Source organism: Peromyscus leucopus, chromosome 20 (genome assembly GCF_004664715.2).
Source record: "Peromyscus leucopus breed LL Stock chromosome 20, UCI_PerLeu_2.1, whole genome shotgun sequence".
NCBI classification, from domain to species: Eukaryota; Metazoa; Chordata; class Mammalia; order Rodentia; family Cricetidae; genus Peromyscus; species Peromyscus leucopus.
This window is the reverse complement of record NC_051080.1, coordinates 34,124,959-34,148,006: the sequence shown is the minus strand read 5'-3', so window position 1 is coordinate 34,148,006 and position 23,048 is coordinate 34,124,959. Positions and strand designations below refer to the sequence as shown.

General features: G+C 45.1%; 1 protein-coding gene and 1 non-coding gene across 18 annotated transcripts in view; both read left to right on the top strand.

Annotated features, from left to right (window-relative positions):
• The first annotated feature begins 202 nt into the window (after positions 1-202).
• The window catches only part of Rbfox2 (RNA binding fox-1 homolog 2), a 240,092-nt gene continuing 217,246 nt past the window's right edge, over positions 203-23,048 (top strand). For all 17 annotated transcript variants that reach the window (XM_028871042.2, XM_028871040.2, XM_028871036.2 and 14 more), the window contains exon 1: positions 203-742. In XM_028871042.2, the coding sequence (XP_028726875.1) occupies positions 563-742 (180 nt within the window). In that variant the 5' untranslated portion in view covers positions 203-562. The remainder of the gene's footprint in view (positions 743-23,048) is intronic.
• On the top strand, positions 21,947-22,054 carry LOC114694395. The gene has a single exon (XR_003734693.1). It is a non-coding gene; the product is annotated as a U6 spliceosomal RNA (small nuclear RNA).

Below are 23,048 nucleotides of genomic sequence, written 5' to 3'. Positions count from 1 at the left end.
CGGGCGGCCCGAGTCCCCACACATCCAGGTCCCTCCTTCCCTCCCTCCTTTCTCTCTCCCCGCCTTCCCGGCGCTGCCACAGTGGCGGGACGGAGGATCCCGACCAGTGAGCTGGCTGCGGCTACGCGCTCCTCCTCCTCCCAAATAAACAGCCCTCCCCACACCGGGAGCCCGGGCCGCCCCCTTCCTCGCGCAGCCGGCGAGTGGTGAGGGAGCGCGGGACTAAAAGGACCAAGGGACGGAGGGAGCGGCGCACGCGCGTGCGAGCGAGCGAGCGTGCGAGCGTGCGTGCGAGCGAGCGAGCGAGCGAGCGGCCGGCGCGAAGCCGGAGTGGAAGCCGGAGCCCGAGGCGGAGCGGGAGCCGGAGCCGAAGCCTGAGTTGGAGCGGTAGCGAGAAGCCGAAGCAGCCGAAGCGGGACTCCGGGCCGGCGCGCACGCACGCACGCACGCGGGGGGCGGGGCCGGCGCGCGCCCGCCTGTCGCGACTGTCGGCGCCGAGGCCCAGGGGGAGGTGGCCTGTCGCGGGTCGCCCGGCTCCCGGAGGCGAAGGGGGCGCGGGCGGATGGCGGAAGGCGGCCAGCCGCAGCAGCAGCCGCCTCAGCTCGGGCCCGGTGCCGCTGCCCGGGGCATGAAGCGGGAGTCGGAGCTGGAGCTGCCGGTGCCCGGAGCGGGGGCAGACGGACCCGAGCCCGGCCTGAGCAAGCGGCCGCGCACCGAGGAGGCGGCCGACGGCGGGATGCAGGTGACGGCGCGGGACGGGCGCCCGGTGACGGCGGGGCCGCGGCGGGCTCGGGCCTCGGGGCGCCGGGTGGGCCTGGCTGGAGAGTGGGCTTGGGGCCCGGTGCAGGGGCTGTGCTCCTAAGGGGGCCCCGGAGGCAGCGCGAGGGGAGTGGGGTTTTCCTTCTGGAGTTGGGGGATTGAGCAGGATCGGGATGCAGTCTATTTCTTCAGCCCGTCCCCAGTTTCTTGGGAAGTTGGGGTATCCCGGATCTGTTTGTCCTGAGGAGAGCTGTTGGGCCGAGTCGAGAGCGAGGGAAGCTAATGGGAAAGCTCCCGAGAGAAGAAGGAGACTCCTTTTGGTTTACCCTGGGCACAGTGGGATGGGGAAAGGGGAGCGGCATGTGGAGGACAGACTGAAAAGCCAGCCAACTCCTGGAGAGAGCCGAAAGGGGATGTGGCTTAGCTTGTGGGTTCAATCAGTTACACGGGGAGTCCTGAGAAGTCCGCGGAGTTTGGAGGTGTGGAGGCACCGTGATGCTCAGTCTCATTAATTTTGTGCGGCATGCTACTAAGTCTGGAGCGAGAGATCAGGCATGTCCCTCCTGTGCTTTACCCGTTGCATTCTACATTCGTAGGACGAGTGTCCTGGGGTAGCGGAGAAAATTTATAGGGTTGTTAGGAGGCTGGTTTCTTGAGTTGTGGCCTCAAGGGTAAGCTGACTGATGAAGGGAGGGGGTGGCCAAGGTATTGATGCTGTCGGTTATTACTTAGTTTGAGGAAGGGCTTTAGGATTTGGTCTCTGTTTAGAAAATAATTGGTTATGAAATGGAGAGGCTCATTCAGCAGCAGTGGGATGCTGTTTAATTCTTTTAGAATCATAGAATGTTAGAGATGGAAGGGGCCAGAGATACCCACCTACTTTCCCGCAGCGGGTTCTCAGTCTTATACACTCTTCAGAGTTAAGCAGAATGGCTTATATGTGCACTTTCAGTGAAGGGTCAATACTTTGCATCTTTGTGTGTGTGTGTGTGTGTGTGGTGGGAAAAGGTGTGCTCAAGTTTCAACATGTTTTAACAACCTCATTTTTATAGATAGGGAGTTAGAAGTCCTGAGAAGACTAGTGATTTGACTAAAGCCACCCAGTTCGCTGCTTCTAATTCCTATTCCTGTGCTCTCTCCATTACACCACTCTTGGAAATCTCTGCAGTGCTGAAAGACTTCCTGTGCTCTGCCTGACTTCCTGTGGTAGGGAAAGGAGCTGTACTTAAAGCCTGGCATGTTTGCTGCGTGCCTCTTGTCTCCTTTGCAGAATCCACCCTGTTAGCTCCATTGGTTTGGTAAAAAGGGACTCCCTTGGCTGTTTATTTTTGAATTCTTTTGTTTGCTGGCTTTTACTTCCCTTAGAAGAAGTCTGTGAGGCAGAGGGGTTGTGAAGTCAATCTCGGAGCCATAGAAGAGTGGGGAGACAAAGTGAGGTGGGTTGGCACTGGATGATAAAGAGGGATCGCCGGATACAGCTGTTGATGGGCTTGTTCACTTGGTGTGTGCACACATCTGAGTACACGTGTAGTCACTTTTTCCCCCACCTCTATGTTAGTCTTAGTTAATAGTTCTCTTTGCTCTCTCATTCTTTTGCCTATTGTTTGCTGACTGTTTTCACATTGGCTAAGGATAGTGATACTTGGAAATGGAGTGGTGCATAGGGACTTTGGGATGTTCAGAGGAAGGAGTGAATTAGGTCCTTTGGGTGCAATTGGACAACTTAGAACTATCCCACAGAGAATTATTTTACTCTGTATATTTATGAATATTCTTTACTTTTCCCTTTGTACATTCTTTATGATTGTAGGTTTTGTTTTTGTTTTTGAGACGGATTCCTATTTGTAGCCTAAGTTGGTCTTGAACTCAGTGTGGTAGCTGAGGATGACCTTGAACTCCTGGACTCCTGACCTTCCTGCTTCTACCTTCCTAGTAGATTTCTGAGATTACAGGCATGTACCACCATGCCCAGCTCATCACAGTAGTTCTCTCACACCCTGTCACACAGGTGTTAACATAGTCATTGACTTAGCTCTCCCTCTGTTTTTAACTAGCTCTGTATTAACCCCAGGGAAAACCTATGTTTTGGGACCTCTGTTTCTTATTTAGAAAAGTGTTTGTATAAAGTGATTTCTAGGTTGCCTTCTTGAAAAACATAAGCTAAGTTCCCTTTCCTAACTGCATGTGACCTGGGCAGGGAGACAAATGAATGAAAAGTTAAACAAACAAAAAAAAAAAAACAAAACTGTGGGTGTGTAAGCTTATTTAACTAAGGTTTATCAAGCAGCTGTGACACTCTTAGGCACTGTGTTTTTTGCTTTTTGTTTTTTGTTTTTTTTTTTTTTTGAGCTTGCTATGTACACCAGGCTAGCTCTGAATTCAGAGATCTTCCTGCCTTTGCCTCCTCCTGTGTGTTTAGCACTGTTTTAACCCTAGAGGATAAATAAAGAAACCCTACCTTTATTGAACTAATAGCCCATGGAAAGAGACAAATCAGTAGTTTTTCTTAGCTTGTGGGAAAATTAAGTAGAGAAAGAGACAACTTTAGAGTGGTGCAGGAAGGTCTCTCTGTAGGTGACCTTTGAAGTGCAGATGTGGGTCATTCAGAGGTTTTAGGGAAGAGGATTCAGGCCATTCAGTGGTTTAGGGAAGAGGAACCCAGAGGGCTGAGACATTGGGAGAGAAGCAGCTTGGTGTGCTGCATAGGAGGCCAGTGTAGCTGGGACAGAATGAGCAGGCATGGGCTTTCTCAGGAGATAACGTCAGCATTAGACGGGCCTGGAGGCGCTACATAGATATCTTATCTTTATATAGGCTTTTTAGTATATGGATTTGTCTTAGAGCATATATGTATTTTTCTCATCTGAAGACAGCTAGAGTTTTTTCTGAAATCATAGCTAGGTCCTTGAAGATTTCCTGACAGCATAATTGGCACTATTAGACTTTGTTTTTGCCTGCTGGTATATTTATGCGTATTTATGCTTCATCTTTTATTGTCATTAGAGGCTTCATTGTGCCTGCTTCTTTAGACTGTAAGCTTCTACAAGGTAGAAACTGCATTTCCTTTATTTATTCTTCATAATACCTGGGTTTATAGTAAATGTTCAATGTCTGTTAAATTGAAGTTGAGATTTATCACTTACAAATAACCTAGGGATTAATCGTGAGATTCCTGAGTGAAGGAACCATCACAAAATTACTCAGTGCCCTAGAGTGCAAAGAATGAACTCTCCCCCTCCCCCTCCGAAGTCAGTAGTTGACTGAGTTAATTCTACTTACTAAATGGAACTACAACCCTAAACTAAGTTTCAAGGCTGAGTCTTGTTAGGTTAGACCACCAGCTTTTGGACATCATTACTTCCAAAGTGGAGTTCTGGGGCTCCAGAGTCTGGGCTTGTGTTGTAAGCCCTAGGCTCAGAAGGAACCTGAGGGAGAGAGGAAGACTTAGTGCTTTCGAGAACAGTGCATGAAGCCTCATGAGGGGAGAAGAGTCTACTCAGCCTGGGGAAGAATAGAGAAGTAGAGAAACCTGGACTGCAGAGTTGGAGGAAAGAGATGGAGTTGGTGTGAAAATTGAAGCATGGTTGAGAAATGTGGCTATTAAAAAATGGAGCCTGGGGGGGGGGAAATGGAGCCTGGAGATAGTTATTGTATTAGTGGAAAGCTAAGTGTGTAACATGTACAGATGTTAGCACATCATCCCACTTTCAGCAAGGCTGGTACGTGACATGGAGGTTCTACCAAACAGACCGAGGCATGCTTTGGGTCAGCCTTTCTAGTGGTTGCAAACAATTTAATCATAAAAAAATTGTATTTTTATGTAATCTCCCAGGAATTTGGCTGCAGTATAAGGTAAGGTGTATCTTAATTTTTACTTATACCTTCAGCAAAAGTCTTTATGGCAGTGAAAAGTTGGTATGTGATTTTTGTGGCCTGGTAACTGCTTCTGACCGTAGTCATCAATCTGGAGTAGCTTAGTGAGTGCAGCAGTGTGAACAAGTGTGGTATACATGTATGTCTGCATTAGTGTGTATATAAAAGCATACACTCTGGGGAATGAATCTAAGGCCTCATGTGTGCTTGGTAAATGTCCTACCACTGAGCTACCTCTGTAGTCTGTGAGAGTTGTGTGTGTGTGTGTGTGTGTGTGTGTGTGTGTGTGTGTGTGTGTGTTTGTTGTTGTTGTTTTGTTTTTTCCAGTACTGGAGATTAAACCCTTGATCATGCTAGGGAAGCATTCTACCATTGAGCTATATCCCAGCCCTATTTTTATTCTTTATTTTGAGATAGTATCTTACTACTTTGCCTGGGCTGGTTTTGAACTTACTGTGGCCTAGGCAGGCCTGCTATCCTCCCGAGTCAGTCTCCTAAGTATTACAGATCTTGGCCATCAGGTGTGGGTCACTTTTTAGTGACTGTAGTAGCCAGAAGGCTCTTCCTGGTCACAGGGGAGGGCTCTCAGGTATCCTGGTGTCTTTTGAATTCAGTTATCTTCACATTTGTTCATTTCCAGGTTGATTTCCTTCTAGGTAGGTATCTATTTGGACCCTTGTTTGGGTTTTTGGTTCTGAAGCTGGGCATTGTGCTACTCTCAGTAAAGTTACTCAATAGTGTGCTTTCCTTACAAGTAATTTTGTGGACAATGTCTCATCTGAATGACGTAAATCTCATTTCTCTCTGCCTTAGTTTTCTTAGGCCACCACAACCAAATGTCATCCACTGGTGGTTAAATGACAGACATTTCTATCTCACAGCTTTGAACGTCTAAGATGGTGCCAAGAGGTTTGGACCTGGTCTGCCTCATGGCTTGCAAGTAGTACCTTCTGGCTGTCTGCTGAGGTGGCCTTCAGTCACTCAGTGCATGAGGGTAGAGGAAGGGAGAGCTATGTAATGATATTTATCTCAGTGGCCACAGCCTCAGGACCTCATCAATCCTAATGCTTTACAAAGACTCCCATCTCCAGATGCTATCACTCGGAGAGCTAGGACGTCCACTGAATTTTGGGAGGGCATATTCAGGTGGAGAAAACTGAGGCATAGTCAAGGGGAAAAAAAAATCACTGAAATTTTAAAAAAAAATTTCAGGTTGGGGATTTAGCTCAGTGGTAGAGCACTTGCCTAGCAAGCTCAAGGCCCTGGGTTCTGTCCTCAGCTCCAGGAAAAACGAAAGAAAGAAAGAAAGAAAGAGAGAGAGAGAGAGAGGGAGGGAGGGAGGGAGGGAGGGAGGGAGGGAGGGAGGAAGGAAGGAAGGAAGGAAGGAAGGAAAGAAAAGAAGAGAAAAGAAAAGAAAAGAAAAGAAAATTTTCCTTTCCTGTATGACATGAAAGCCCAGAAATGTAAACCTGGTGATGTATTTGAGTTACAAGTAGAATTAGTCTTCTGGTAACTCAGACTGAGGGGACCGTGTCTCCGCTCCCTCCCTTCTTCTAACCACCTTGTCATTCTTTTCTCTCTCACGCTGACATTTGAACATAACCTAAGCTGACTAAAGATTGAACTCTCTTCATGTGGTTGTAAAGCAGACTAGTACAGACAGGCCTCAGGATTACAGGATGAGGGGAAAGCAGTGCAGAAAATGAATGTAACTGTGCACAGCACTGGTGGGTGCCCGTGAAGTGCTAGTCTGATGTCTCTCAGGCCTTTAGTGGCCATTGTTGGGCTTTAATTGCCGAAACAATTGTGAGTGGACGTGTTTGAGTTTTTGTTGTATGTTCATAAACACAACGTCATAAACACCTTTTTCTGGGGCACACTTAAACCTCAAGTAGAGACAGGGAAGGAACCATAGAGATGGTGGGAAGGAAGCGGCAGACTCTGGAGCATGAGCAGACAGATGGAGCGAGGCATGACGAGTGCATGCCATGTTTAGGTGGCCCCTAGCCGTATTGAGTTTCTTATTCTTTTCCCCTGCCGCCCCAGGAGGAGCGGGCAGCTTACATGGCTAAGGTTTCATTATCTAATCCATCACAGATCAGCTTGACTAAGCCCATTGGCCGCTGCTGATCTAGTTAGAGTGGTGCAAAGCTGCTTGAGCCAGGATTGGGACAAAGCGGATCAGAACTGCCATGTGAATCCTGGACATATTTCTGTAATTTGGGTTGGCAAAACGGTTTGGGAAATTAACTGAGAGAGCCAGGGAGCAGCAGGGCACTTCTCCCCCACCCCGCAGACATTATCTTAGGGACCCTGAGGGGAGTGTGTATGGAGGGTATGTTTCTCTGGAGTATGGCTAAGTTGCTTTGATTATTTGAGCCTGAACTTTAAAAAAAGTTTTTTAGATTTATTTACTTTATGTGTACAAATGTTTGTTTTGCCTGTATGCATGTATGTGTAGAATATCTGTTGAATCTCCTGGAACTGAGACCACAATATGGCTGCTGGGAATGGAACCCAGGTCTTCTACAAGATCAGCCAATGCTCTTAACCTCTGAGCCATTTCTTTAATTCCTGAGCCTGAATGTTTTTTGATTATTAATGTTTTTTAGCAGCATTTGGAGATTTAATTTGTTATCACCTGGTTGTGTCTGATCTTTCTGGGTGATCCCTTATCTGAGATTTTAAAGGGTTATCTCTTCCTTTAAAGGGGGAGAGCCTGTTATTACCAAGCTGGTTGTATAAACATTTGTTATCTATATATTTTACAGGTGGTGTAGTAAACACCACTGGAGTCTTCCCGGTTTGGATTTGAGTCCTGGCTTCTCCACTTACCAACTCTTGGCAAAGTCCTGAGTCCTTGCACGCACATCTGTGACCTGGGAGAATTAATGCTTATGAGCTACTACAATGAGTAACTGAGATTATTTAAAGTGCCTATCAGTGCTAAATGTTGATTCCCAGCCCTCCTTATATCCTGCTGTACAGCACTCAGTAAGTTCCTGCTTACTGCTTGATCAGCATGGAGTGGTTAATGTGCTTCCGATTGATTAAGTGCCAGAGTTGGGGACTGTTAGAGATGAGCTGATGAGCTGTGTGTTAAACTGGGAAACCTCATTTGCTCTATATCCAGGGGAGGAAGAGAATGAACCTGGCATTAAGTGTGTGTGTGTGTGTGTGTGTGTGTGTGTGTGTGTGTGTGTGTGTGTGTGTTGTGGGGGGCTTTATTCTTTGTAAGAAGCGAAGGCTACTGAAGTGTCTTGATTCTTGCTGGGCCTGAGGATAGTGTAGCTAGTCTATAGAATCCAGGGGAGCCTTCCTGGGAGGTGGGTGACAGATTGGCTGTTCTTCCAGAGGACCAGGGATACAGGATCAGTGAAAACGTTTTTTCAAATCATTAAAGTTTGCTGAATAACTGTGCTGCCTTAAGTAGATGGATTGCTGTCTTGTATGCTTTGTAATGGCTTGGGTTAGTGGAATTGAACAGCGAGCGGTACCTCTTTTCTCAGTGTCATCAAACCAGCTTCAGACTGTTAATAGGAGTGACTCCCCAAAGGCAGAGTCGCTGTTAACTGCTCAAAATATTGTTGGAACCTGTGCTTGCCCCAGCATCATGTTCGTTCTCCTGTTTAGTCTACCAGCCCCTCCTTTTTCTACACTCTACCTCCATGTTCATGGCCAGAGACTTGTAGTTTTTGAGGACACCAGGCCTCCACTTTGTTTCTGTTCCTTTTCAGGAAACTCCTGTCTCTTCTCTCTGCACTTGCCCCTGCCTCCTTACCCCTTATCTGTAAGGCCCAGTCTTCAAGACTTTCCTGAGTGTTGATTGTCCCCAGATGTCTCCTGACTACTCTCATCTACCAGTGTCCATGGTTTTGTTAGTTGTTTTTCTGTTTTTTGTTTGTTGTTTGCTTGTTTGTTTGTTTTTGGTATGCACATGTGTCTGTGTGTTTGCATGTGTGTGTATGCTCACTGGTGCATATGTGGGTTTGGAAGCCTGAAATTGATGTCTGTTGTCTCCCACAATCACTGTCCATTGTATATCTTATATAGGTAGGTCTTTTGCTGAACTCTGAGCTTGCCTTTTCTGCTAGTCTGGCTAATGAGCTTGCTGGGGCCCAGTTCCCAGTCTCTGCCTCTCTCTAGCTCACGACAGCCAGGGCTATAGAGAGACACTGTATCATAGTGTCTCTCTAATAGGCTGACCACCATGCCCATTGGCATTTATGTGGGTTCTGATCTGAACTCCAGTCTTCACACTTGTGTGGCAAGCACTTTACCCATGGAGCCATCTCCGAAGCCTGTTACAGGACTTTGTAGATTAACATTTGTTCAAATGTCTACCCCTCCTCTCCTGAATAGACTGTGAAATCCTTAGGGCTTTATAGGATTTCATACCGTGCTTGCCCCAAGAGGCCAAGGAACTCTGTTCTTGGAGAAGTGAAGATTTTTCTTGTTTCTCAGTTGTGGCTCACAGATGGCTTTAATAGTTGCTCTAGATTTTCCCTGAGGGTCTGGCCCTTGGTGTCTGCCTTGCAGCTCCTGTGAAGGTTGGGTGTTGCATGCTCTATGTGTGTTACTGGATCTCTCCATTGCCATCAGGGTTAAAGGTGAGAAAAGGCTTTCTGAGAACAGAAGCTGGGGTGGAATTGAACAGCCAAATGTGTCAGGTGGGCATGGCAACCTGATATTTGGTTTCCTGTGCTCAGATACTAATTGACTGCACATGTGTATGTCTAAAAGCCCCTTTGTAACAGTGTGTTAAGGAAAACAGGAGCCGTACCAGTGAAGGGCATTTGGAACTAACATGTCGGGGTCACTGGAGCAGCCTGTTGACTTGCCTTTTACCATGCTGCTTGGAGAGTGTGGAGGGCTGTGGCTGAGATAGATAGAGCACTACAGTTACCACGATTTACTTGATCAGCTGTGGACCTTAAACCTTTACTGATCAACCAGCGAGTTTTCATCAGATACTACTGTAAGGGGTCCAGGAAGATTAGTAAGTGGAGACATTTTACACAACACACATTTGTTTTTTAGGTCACCCATGTTGGGTGTATTTGAAAATGAGGAAGTTGGATACATTTCTTTGAAATCTCAGCTTTGGAGGTAGATTCATAGAAGAATTGTACAAACATTTTCTTCCTAGGCCTTGTTCTTCCTTCTGGTTTCTCTTGGAGCTACTTGTTCTGGATCCTCTATAACTCTGGCCTGCTGCTTTCCACCTTCCAGCCTCCCTGGTTAGTGTAATGGAGGCTTCCTAAGGGCATGTTTCCTGCCTGGCCTTTTAGATTCTGAGTGGGTGCAGCAGGCTCTAAGAGGAGGAGGGAGAGCAGCCACGCACCCCTTCTGACCTATCTTGCACTGTGTGGCATCTAGGAATGCCATGAGTATTCATGATAAACACCGTCACAAAGTGGGTAATATTTTTGAATTATCTAAGATAGTAGTTGAATAACAGCATTAAAAACCTGCTTTTCCAAGGGAGGAAACTGAGTTTTTCAGATGGGTGTTTTAAACCATACATACTTTTTTCTTTTTTAAAGGACCCAAGTCCCCAAAAGTGTTCTTGTGAGAACTTTCCCACATAGAGGCTGGTTCCCTGGTTTCTCTTTGTTGAGGAAAAGTACTTTAGCTTTGGGTTTTTTTTTTTTTTAATTCCAGGTTTGTGGTTTTTTGTTTGTTTGTTTTTGATACAGTGTCTCTCTATAGCCCTGGATGTCGTTTAACTCACTGTGTAGAACAGGCTGGCCTCTGCCACCCACGTGCTGGGACTAAAGGTGTGCACCACTATGCCTAGCTCAGGCATATATGGCATTTAAAGGAGACATTCTGTTTATTTTTCTTTCTGGCTGCATTAATTTTTCCCCCCTTATCCTGATTGGAAGTACCACAAGCAAAACATGATTATTTTGAGAGATGGGCTGGTGGCTGTGGGACTCCTCTCGCTCTGGAGGTGGAGGTGGGTGTGGGCAGAACAGGGGGCAGAACTGGTAGTAGGAGAGCTAGAGAACCTACAGACAGGGCTGTGGGGTCCAGTGTGGCCTCCAGCTACAGCTTGAGTTGGAACACTTAAGGAACAGAGAGGCTCATGGGAAGTTCTTCCAACTGTTTTATTTTGAGAGCTTTTTCCTCTGCATATTGGCAGCTGTTTGGAGGAGGGGACATTAATTGCTGACAGTCAGAATGTTTTCCAGAGCAGACCTATATGGATCTCATTAGGGATTAGTTTCTGGGGACTTTGGTTCAGCTTCCCAGGTTTTTGTGATGGGCCTGCCTTATTTGCCTGGGACGCTGGGTTGGTAGAAAAGCAGTTGCCTGAGGCATGGAGCTAGTCACAGTCACAGAGATTACCTTTAGTGGGACTTTCATACTCATTCCTACAACCTTAAGTTTCTTTTCTCTTATCTTTTTGTTTGTTTGCTTGCTTGCTTTTTGGGACAGGGGTTCTTTGTGTAGTTTTGGTGTCTGTTCTGGATTTCACTCTGTAGACCAGGCTGGCCTGGAATTCACAGAGATCCGCCTGAGCACTGGGATTACCACAAAGGCATGGGGCACCGCAGCCCGGCTTATCTTTGTTTTTAACTGTTTTCTTTCTGCACTTCAGCATGCTCCACAGAGATTCTTGAGAGGGTTGGAAATAATCTTGGTGGAAGGCAGGGCTTGCAGATCTTTGCTCAGTGTCATCCCTCCTTCAATGTTCCACCCGTGTCAAAGCTTCTACAAATGAGGTCCTTACCCCAATCTGTCAGATGTGTAGCTTGGCAGCCCTTACTGCTGCAGCTCGGTTTCTGTGGGATGGGTTGGTAGGATTGTGTGACTTGAAAGCACAGTCCAGCAGATTTGGAAGTTTTATGGTAGTTCTCAGCATCACATTGCTTAACTTATCGGCTTTCACCTCATAGAAACTAGCAGGAACACTGTCACTGTTAGTGGTGGGCAGAGTGGGCTTGATACCTTTGTTGGAACTTCAGGAAATCTCCACAATGACTGCCTCTTACACTGGGAGATTTGGCAGAGCTTGTTGGGAGTTAGTAATGCTTCTTTTGAAAGTACCACCAGGTTTTGTACTGTACATATCTCCAGGAGAGAGGCAGAGAAGCAAATGGTTTACCAGAGTGGAGCGGAGTGCTAGGCAGGGTTTCATATATCCTGTGTTTGCTGTATGCATAGGCTTTACTGCATGTGTTATGTGGTGCATTGGAACTTGAAGCCATAGGCTGATTCATTCCTCTCAATAAAGCCAATTTAATATCAGTGAAGACTGAGGTAGGTAGTGCTGGTCTTGTTCAGATTTGCATCTGGCTTTAGACAGTCCTTTTTTGAGGAATGGGGGGAGGGGCAGCAAGGTCTGTTTGTGTTCCTGGCTGGCCTTGAACCAGGTGTGTAGCCAAGGGTAGCCTTGAACTTTGGCTCTTCCCGTCTCTATTTTCTGAGGCCTGGGATTATAATAAGCATGCCCCACCATGCTCAGTTTAGGCAGTGCTAGGTGTTGAACCAGGGCTTTGCTCTTGCTAAGCAAGCACTATACTGACTGAGCTACAGCCTGTGCCCCTAGATACTAACATTTTGACCACCTCTGGTTAACTCATTGCTCATTGTAGACATCTTTGGCTCCCTCCTGAGCATAGATCTGTAGCTGCTTCCTGTGATACTAAGTAGGTCTTTTTGCTGTAACAATTTGGCCTTGAGCTGGTTGTTTTACAGTGTTAGAGATCAGTTGGTTTCCTTGGTACAATCTACCTTGTTACAGTAGTCACTCAGAAAAGATGCTTCTCAGGGACCATTAATGATTTTTGTCAACTGGCTAAAAATGCTGTGATGATAGATGACCCTGTGTCTGTGTTTGTGTCCCCTGTACACTTATGTCACTGTAGGCTTTGCTTTTTAGCCATGGAAAGCCTATTTTAAGACTTCCTTTGATATTCTTGGGTTTAGTGGTGGGCTCATTTACTTTTTTTTTTGGGTTTTAGCTTTAGTGTTAATTTTAGACAGTTAGTTAAAACTTAATCTCCAGAGCTTGACCAAACAACTCATCTGGTCTAACATTGTTTTAAGCAAAGCAAATTGTTTTAATTTGGAGTGTCAAAAACTATTCTGTTGATCTTTGAGAAACATAATAAATATCATTTTGAAAAAAAAAAAAAAGAAGTCACATCACTTTGGGAATTAAACAAAAAGGTAAAACTGCTGTACTGTACACTTCCAAGCAGATGTTGTGACTGTGGAGTCATTTGTTTTGGTTTTTCGAGACAGGATTTCTCTGTGTAGTCCTGGCTGTCCTGGGACTTACTCTGTAGACCAGGCTGGCCGGGAACTCACAGAGATCCACCTGCTATTGCCTCCTGAGTGCTGGGATTAAAGGTGTGCACCTCCACTGCCCAGCAGTGAATGTGAAGTCTTACACAGAATTTCCAAACTGGCTTAACCGAGTCCAGATTTGTGCCCGTTTTCTACATCTAAGTTAATTCCTGACTCAGATTTTATAAACATAACATTTAATGAAATGCCTCCCTTTCATGGTGAGTCCCATCTGCCCCAGATGCGAGTACACCGTAGTTACCACTTGTTCTTGGAATCCTACGTTTTTCATTTGCTCTACTAGAGTGTAAATGCTTTTAATATGGCAGTGAGAGTCGCGTTAATGGTTTCAGGCCTGTGATGCTCATAGATGCTTTTCTCAGTCCCCATTAGAAAAACTAGAATGGGCCTCACACAGTCCTTCTATTTCCAATGCCAGGGAATAGTCATAACTTACTAAATGTTTACTGAAAACAGATCAAACTGTGTATATCTCTGAACATCTCTCGATGATCACATCTCTGAATCTGAAGCATGCTGCCTAAAGTTGCATGTAGTGGTCATGAAGCTCATGGTGTATTTGTAAAAGGCTTCCCCACAGGCTTCAGCCAGTCCCTATAGCAATCCTAAAAGGTGGGACTAGGGAGAAGCAAGTTGAGACTCCTCCTCCAATCCAGAGGCTCTTTATCAAGGCCTTCTAAGTTTTGTTCTTTCATAGGAATTAATGGTATGACAGATAAAAATGGAGCACATAGGTACTTACTGTCCTTGAATGCCACATACTTAATATTGAAAGTATTTTCTCCCTCCTCCTTCAAGTTCCCAAGTGCTGGGATTAAGGGTGTGTCCACGAAGCCTGTCTCAAAACATTTCCAGTGCTGTTGCTTTCTGTAGAACTTGAAGCCAGCACTGAAACCCAGTTTTTTTCTTAAGTTATTTGGATATAGCCAGTGTATAGTCCAAGTGCCAAACAATATATCAGGGCTTTGTGTTTATCTTGGTTTCCTGTGGTTTAGCTTTGTGGGAAGCAACATGAGCTCATTGGTTGTGGTGTGTATGATGGGTTGAGTTTTTGTTGTTGTTTTGTCTCAGAATTATCTCATTTCTAATTTTATTGTTGCTTGAATGATGAATTAACAGCATATCAGTAGATTGATCATGGAAGGCAAAATAGAAATCATTTAAGATGGAAGGCCTGGAAGGTAGCTTTTCCCTTGGCTTTGTTAGGGGGAATAGTTGATGTATTTAATTTACTTTTGGGACAAGGTCTCGTTGTGTAGCTCTGGCTGGTCTGGAATTCACTATGTTGATCAGGTTAGCCTCAGACTCAGAGATCTGCCTGCCTCTGCCTACTGAGTGATGAGACTAAAGGTGAGTGCCGCCATGCCTGGATTTACATTTATTGTAAAATTTACAGCATATTCACATGGTTACTGTGCAGAATACACAGAGGTTAAGGAGTAGAAAGTCTGCCTTCCACCAGCTTTCCATTCTCTCCCAGGGTAACCGATGTGGTGGTGGTGGCCTCTCCACAACAGAGACAGTTCCTATGTATTTCCCTACCTCTGACAACTCTAATGTAGGGCAATACTCGCACTGTTCTGATTGCTGCTTTTCTCTGTTTGGGCATCCTCTCCTGTCAGTTTGATCTCCCCCCTCCCCTTCTACTTGTTGGCTTTCTAGAATTAAGATGATTTTGTTTTGGTCTTTTGAGATAACCATATCTGTGTGTTCAGTGAGAATGAGTGATTAGTCTTGGACCGCGTTTGGTATACTGCCATATTTTTCATGGAACCAGAAATAAAAGGCCAGAGACCTAAACTGCAGCTTTATCTAAACTGACTGGTGATGGAGTCAAGACTTTAAGTACTATCAGCTTTCTGCCTTCCCAGCCAGCTGCTTTGGGTTGTCTGTCTGTCTGTACTAGTAGGGCAAGCTGTGGGTCAGATAGCCCATTTGTCATTGCGCTCATGGTCCTCAGAATCTGTCTTGAGTCACTGCACATGCAATCTGACTTCAGTGATTTATTTCATATGACATCTCTTGTAGATCAGACATCTCCCAGGTGCCCAGGTTTATTATGATTGAATGTCACTGCCAGGCAGTGAACCAAATTTGGTGTTGAGTTGTGAGAAAGGAGGGTTTAATTGGTAGTAGGTGTTCCCATCTCAGCAGCCATAATTGCTTTTCTCCGCATGTAACCCCTATGTTTGTGGAAAGCCCCGGGTTGATGATGTTCTTCCTATAATATGGGCTCCATGTAAATGAGGCCTGTTGGAAAGTAAGATACTGCTCAACACACAGGATATATCTTTGTTTCCTGGATGGTAGAGGATTAGATTTCAAAATTAGGCTTGATTCTAGCTCTGTTACCTTTACACACTAATGCATTTAAAGCTAGGAAAGAGCTGTTATACTTTGCTTTGAGACGGGTTTTGCTGTGTAGCCCTGGAATTCACTGTGTAGACCAGGCTGGCCTTAACTCACAGATTTACCTACTTCTGCCTCCTGAATGCTGGGATTAAAGGCAAACACTGCTGCGCCTGACTTGAGCTGTTTTTAGAGTTGTACTTGAGCTGTTTTTAGAGTTGGCTTCTGTAGTAGAGTTTGTTCTCATGAGGAAGAATGTATCGAGGACCAGCATCCTACAAGAGATGTCATCATCTTCTAGATGGATGTCAACCTCTCCTCAGTCCAGGCTCATCACTCAGTCATTGTGACCTCCAAGGCTCCTCAATGGGTGAATCAGGTTTGCTCTGTCTTAGTGGCCTGAGTCTTTTGCCTCAACAGTGAATGGAAGCAGACAGGGCACCAGATGCTCTGTTGTTTCGCCTATTGCTCTTTCCTTCACACCCAGTGTAAGGTTTCCAGGCATTTGTGCAACCTGATAGCGGAAAGCGCCTGCGGGAGCAGTCTAGAGATGGGTTGGCAGGGGGCTCAGGTTACTCTGTGATCTTGATAAGAGCCATCGATCTAGGTTGGTGGCTGTTGGAGGTGGGGGATAAGCTGCCAGTGCTGTCGCCAGTGGGGAAGGTGATGTGGGCCTCTGCAGGATCTGTAGAATGTCTCCCAGTTAGCCTGAGGGGCCTAGCCAGTCTCTCTAGGGAAACAACACACATTTGATATGTCTATCTTACCTTCCAGAGAATGTGGCTTAGGAAATGATGGCATTCAAGAGTAGGCTAACAATGTAGGAACCGTGAGGTGCAGACCTAAGGGATAGGGTTATTATTTTAAAAACTTTACCTCTTAACCTAAAACCAGAATTTACTTGAATCATGAAGTGCTGGGCACAGTATCTTGAGTTTTCAGTGGGGCAGTGACATGTGCATAGACTAGTGACTACATATGTACGTAATGCTTTGGTGACACTGTATTTCCGAATCTGAACAATTATTACATTGTAATAAAGTCCCGAGTCTAGAGGACTCATGGGGTATGAGATTGCCTAAGATCAAATTTTGTCTCCAGTTACTTATCTGAGAGTCTTATGGGCAAGTTACTTCTGGTTTTAGTTTTTCATTTGTAAATTGAAGGTGGTAATTCCTGACTCACAGGTGACTAGGTTAAATGAGTTAATAATAGGAAACTGTAGTCCTGCAGCAAGGGCTCTGTGTTATTTGTTGCTAGGGGGCTGTGACACATATGTGTGACACATACAGTAAGGATACAGGAGACCATGGCAAGCCCAGCTAACAGGTGTGCAGCCCTGAGTTTCTGTGTTCACGGACAGACTACCCGGAAGCAGGAGAGTACAGGGTTAATGTGACTAAGTACTTGGGTGGGGGTAGGCCGGTCGGTGTTTTCAAAGCTGTATAGAGTGTGGATGGATGCACTTTGGGTTCTGTGATGCTTTCAGAGTGGGATTCCCACTGTCCTTCTTGGCATTTGAAGGACAGACTTAGGTACTTTAAGGCAGGACTTCTTAAGCTTTTTCTGCAAATAACCTCTTTTTGCCCTAGAATTTTAGAATTTAAATAAAAACATTTAAAACATTATTTAGGTTGTGGAGATTGGGTCAACAGTTAAGAGCTGTTCTTTTTGAGGACTGGGTTTCAATCCCTAGTTACCCACATGGTGGTTCACAACCATCTCTAACTTCAGTCCTAGAGGATCTGACGCCCTTTTCTGGCTTCTAAGGGCACTGCATACATGTAGTCCACAGACGTATATGCAGGCAAAAAGCCCATACACATGAAATAAAAATTAAAAAGGGGCTGGAGAGATGGCTCAGCGATTAAGAGTGCTGGCTGTTCTTCCAGAGGACCCAGGTTTAATTCCCAGCTCCCACATGGTGGCTCACACCTGTAACTACAGTTCTAGGGAACCTGGCACCCTCACACAGATAAACATGCAGGCAAAACACCAGTGCACATGAAGTAAATATAAATAAATTATTAAAAAATTAAAAGAAAAAATCCTATTTATTGAGTGTATGTTTGTTGTGTACCCACACGTCACACGTGAAGGGCAGAGCACTTACGGAGTCCATTCCCTGTTTCTACCTATGGATCTCATGGATTGAACTCAGGTTGTCAGGCTTGGTGGCAGGTACCTTTATCCACTGAGCCACTTCCCTGGCCCTAAATTTTTATTTTTAGAAAACCTCATATATTATGTAGTACACACTAACCACTCTTATCCCCCACCTCCTTCCCACGAATCTCTGTCACATTCATGTCTGTTCATTTTGTTTTGTGCCCCACTGAGATTAACCGGAGTCGTAAGTGAGCCTGGGTTTGGAGCTGCCCATTGATTGGATCTGGTGGACTCTGCAGAGGGCACACAGCTGAAGACAGTGGTTCGCGCTCTCCCAGAATCTGCTGCTAGCTAATAATTCAGAGGTGAAGTGGGGGGCCAGTAAGCTCCTCCTTTTTCTTTGACTAGTGTTGATGGGGCCAGACTTTGGTAACTACGGTTTTGTGAGTGAATGATTGTAATGGTTGTATCAAGTCTAGAGGATGGCACTTTGCAGCCCTTCCCGTCTTCTGGCTCATATATACTTCTACCCCCCTTCCACAGTGTTCCCTGAGCCTTAGAGGGAGGGGTGGTATGAATGGCTTTTTGATGTTTCGAGACAGGGTTTCTCTGTGTAGCTTTGCACCTTTCCTGGAACTCACTCTGTAGCCCAGGCTGGCCTCCTCCTGGCACAGTGCCTTATGCAGAGCTGGTCATGATGGGGTTTGAACTAGAGTCCCACTACCTCGGGGGACACCTCTCCTCCCCCACTCCTGGCTCCTACAGCAGGAGGCCTCCATTGCCTCAACCCTTGAACTCACAGAGATCCGCCTGGCTCTGCCTCCGTGGGCCACCACCGCCTGGCTGAATGTCTTATTAGTGTTGCTCATGTGCATCTTGGGCAGCCATGAGTCTGCATTCACCACCATTCCTTGTAAGGAGAGGCTTTTCTGATTAAGGCTGGGGCCAGCCTTTGCCTATGGGTATAAGCACAGATACTTAGGAGGCAGTTTGCTGCTATGCCAGTTTGGTTAAGCATCTACAAGAAGTTCCTCACTGGGCCTGCGGCCTTCCCAGACCTCAAATCTAGTCAGAACACAGACTATGTCCCCACCATAGTCAAGCTGCTATTACACAGGAGGGGTGGGAGCACATATCTTGGCTCGTAGATTGGCCTTTTTGTTCATACAGTGATCCTTTTCTGCCGGAGGCTAAGTTCCCTGACCGCTAGGCACCAGGGAGGAAGTTTCCGGTTCTGTTCAGCCTGCTTTCTCTGTGTTTATGACCGAGGTGTGTTGTGTCTTTGATAATAACATCTTATTCTCTAGTTCTGGTTACCCTAGAATTTTTTTTATACAACTCTGGGTTTTATGTGTATACAATATTTACACAATGAAAACATTTACTGGTAATAAATCACAAAGACATTTATTTTAGGAGAGATGTTCCAGTGGTTAAGAACACTAGTTTCTCTTACAGAGTACTGGGATTCTATTCCAAGCACTTAGAGGTGGTCACAACCATCTCTAACTCCAGTATCTGGGGATCTGTCTCTGTGTTCTGAGACAGACATTGCAGGTACCAGGCATGCACATGGTACATATAGACTGCATGTAGGCAAAACGCTTATAAAATGAAATAAATAAGCTAAAAATGTTACTTATTTTAAAACGGTTTTTGTATATATTTTACAGCCAGTTAAAGATGAAAACATCTGTATAGTGAGATATGTGTGGGTTTGAGGACACCCTAGTCTTCAGAGCAAGTTACAGGACAGCCAAGGCTACATAGAGAAACCCTATCTTGAGAAACCAAGGGATAAAAAACAAAACAAAACTATTTTAGATAAAAAAATTTTTTTTTTAAAGATTTTATTTATTTTGTATACAGCATGTATGACCAGAAGAGGGCGCCAGATCTCATTACAGATGGTTGTGAGCCACCATGTGGTTGCTGGGAATTGAACTCAGGACCTCTGGAAGAGCAGTCAGTGCTCTTAACCTCTGAGCCATCTCTCCAGCCCTTAGATCAAAATTTATTAATGCTTTTTTTTCTTTCCTCTCTAAAAGAAAAATTGCTAATGTTTTAAGAACTTTCTTGTTCTTTGCAATATGAGTACATCTCTCAGCCCAGCATGGTATTGAATTTTAATTCCAGCACTGGGGTGGCGGACGCAGTCAGATCTCTGAGGTAAGTTAAAGACCAGCCAGGTCTACATTGTTTGTGAGGGTGAAAGGTCACATAACTTTCATAAAGACCTATTTGGAGAGCTGGCTCAGTGGTTAAGAGTGTTTCTTCTGCTCTTACAGAGGACCTAGGTTCAGTTTCCAGCACCCATATGGCAGCTAACACCACCTGTAACTCCAGTTCCAGGGACCAAGTGGGAAGGGGGATAGTGTATTCTCATTTCTCAAAATAGCATACAGTTGAAAACTTATGTCTTATTTCTGGACTTTTCTATTTAATATTTTTAGATTGTTTGAATAACTGAAATTATGGAAGTTAAACAGTATATAAAGGGGACTGATATACATGCATTGGCTGAGTATGCCACTCAGTGGTTGAGCACACAGCATGAGATTCATCCCAGCACTGCAAAAGAAAATTTATTAATTAATAATTGCATGTTAAAGAAATGAGTGAAGTGATGCATTAGAGCAGAGGTTTGCTGTTTCTGCCGTAGCAGTCAAGAAGTGAGTGGCACTTGTAGTGCCATATAATCAATTTAATTTTGTCTTATAATAATGTTTTGTGAACAAATAGGGTATTTCCATTGCTAAGCATATTTATGCTATGTATGTTGTTATGCATAATTTTGCATATATTTATTGTTAGCTATGTTGTTTATTGTTGACTGGAAGTGCTTATATGAAGGGATGGGCAAATGCAGAGAAGAATTAAAAATGGAAAATAATATTAGAAAGTTTGATGTGCGTACAAGTGAGTCATTTAACAGTACGGTTATAAAAAGACAAGTGCAGGTCAGGCAGTGGGCTGAGAAGAAGCCAGGTGACTCAGAACCAATGCATAAGCCTCTGTGGGCATCTATGTTTTCATTGGTTTGTTTTCTTTTTGGCACTTTATGAGCAGATGGACTTGGGAGCAGCCTTTTGTTTCCGTAGCTGAGCTGATGGTAGATGGAGGAGCTTCTGTGACCTGACAGGAGAGAGCACAAGAGTGGAGTGGAGAGTTCTCAAGAGTGTTCTGCTGGAGCTCTTGATGAACTCTGAGGGAGAGAAAGGAGCAGACCATTCTAGGAGAAGCAATGGAGTGTTTATGTTCAGGGCTTGCAAGCCTGGGGTCAGGACTGAGGGTGGGGATTTTCCACAGAGTCATTGGCATTCCCAAGACAGCCGTCACCTGACCATCCTGTGCCAGTGTTCACAAAGCTAACTGCCTGTGGCTGTCTCATCCTGTTCCTCAAGGAGTGTGTTCTGTGGTGTAGTGACACTGTGTTTTGTTCATTAATAGAAAGCTGGGGCTGGCCATGGAGCGCAGTGGGAAGGCACTTGCCTAGCACTCCCAAGGCCTTGGCTTCCACCTCTGTACTGCATCAGGAGATGGTGGCAGGTCTCCAGTGGACTCACCCATTTTCCTCTTTCTCGGCTGTCATTATTGTAGAAGAAACTCAGTTTGGAATCACAGTTTGCCAGTTTGCTCTGTGGAAACAGCTTGAACTTTGTGCTCTGTTTTTTTAATTCATGCAAAGCCCTTGCTTCCATTCGGGTATAGGTTTTGCATTTCATAGCCTGGGATGCTGCAGCTGGCTTGATCCTGAGAAACTTTGAGCAGCTCCGAGAGTAAGTGTTCCATTGCCATACATAGTGCACCGAGTAGGTGCAGCTAGGCCAGTGGTAGTTTCTGTGAACCCTGGGTGTTAGCACATTGTGACTGTCCCTTTTGGAGAAAGCTTTTCTTTTGGAGCTGAAGGTTCTATACTTTGAATCCACTCAAAGACAAATGATTCTGAAAACAAAGCTGGAGCTGAACCTGGTCGGAACCTCTGAGTTAGGAGAGAGGGATTGAAATCAACTTTTCCAGCTAAAAATAATTTTGCTCACACGTTACCAAAAATGGCTCACTAGAACTGCTTTTAAGACACTTGTCTAAGCTTTTAGGTCAAGAAAAAGTTTAGAACACATCTTAAGAAGGTTTTGGCTCTAATTTGCTAAAACTTTTGCCAGGCTGCTTACCCTGCAATTACCTCATAAGACAAAAGCTAGTAAAAAATGTTCTGCCTTGGATTCAGTAGGGGCCAAGTGACTCTTTTTGTTTGTTTGTTTGGTTTTTGAAATGGGGACTCATGTAGTCTAGGCTGGCCTAGATTTGTTTTGTTTTGTTTTTAGTGTCTCATGAATGTGAGGTTAGGGGAAGGGAGAATAGTAGGTGTCGAGTGCTTTTGCTGGATAGGAAAAAGACTGTAGAAGTAGCTGCTCTTGGTCTGAGAGTAGTGGTGGACACTTATAACGCCATGCTTGGGAGGGTAAGGCGAGAGGATCACTATGAGTACAAGATCAGACTGTATATCAAGACCCTGTCTCAGAAAACTAGAACAGTGCTCATGTGGGCAGCACATAACACTGAAATGGCACCTGTACAGAGAAGGTGAGCATGGCCCCTGTGCATAGGTAACATGCACATTTTTGAGCCTTTCCATAAGTTTTTAAAATTGTGCTTATTTTTATGTGTTTGGTATTTTGCCTGCATGTATGTCTGTGTACTACTTGTATGCCTGGTATCTGTGGAGGCCAGAAGAGGGTGTAGGTTCCCCTGGGACTGGAGTTGCAGGCAGTTGTGAGTCACCGTGTGGGTGCTGGGAATTGAACCTAGGTCCTCTGCTAGAGGATCCAGTGCTCTTAATCAGTGAGCACCTCTCCAGGCTCTTTGTTGCATACTTTTCTTTTTCTTTTTTTTTTAAAAAGATTCATTTATTATATGCAATGTTCCACCTGCATGTATGCCTGCACACCAGATGAGGGCACCAGATCTCATTATAGATGGTTGTGAGCCACCACGTGGTTGCTGGGAATTGAACTCAGGACTTCTGAAAGAGCAGCCAGTGCTTTTAACCTCTGAGCCATCTCTCCATCCTGTTGCATACTTTTATGATGTGAAAGAAAGACGGGGCGGGGAGGTTATAAGGGGATGGGGGACAGGGGAGTTGGGAACATAAGGGAGAGGAGGATCTTCTAAAACATACTTTGTTTACAATGTCATAATTATCTCTTGACCCTTTGTATGCTAATTAAAAAATTAAAACAGAAGCAGCAGCAACAACAAAAAACCCCAAATGAAACAAGACAAGTAGTAAGGACTTGTGAGGAACTCTCAGGCTTGGAGTCAGGTGGTCTGGGTGGTTTAATTTTTTTTTTCTCCAAAATTTGTTGTTAGTGTATATGAATGATTTATGTATGTATTATGAATGGGACATGTGTGTAGACACACATGCCATGGTGTACATTGTGTAGGTTAGGATAACTTTGTGGAAACAGTTCTTCCCTTCCACTATTATGTGGGTTGTAGGGATCAAACTGAGGTTGCCAGGCTTGCATGGCAAGCTCCCTTACCTGTTGGGCCATCTTGCCAGCCCCAGTTCTCTTCAGTTTATCACACAGACTTACAAGTCCATGAATGTAGTCTAGTGCCATTACTCAGGA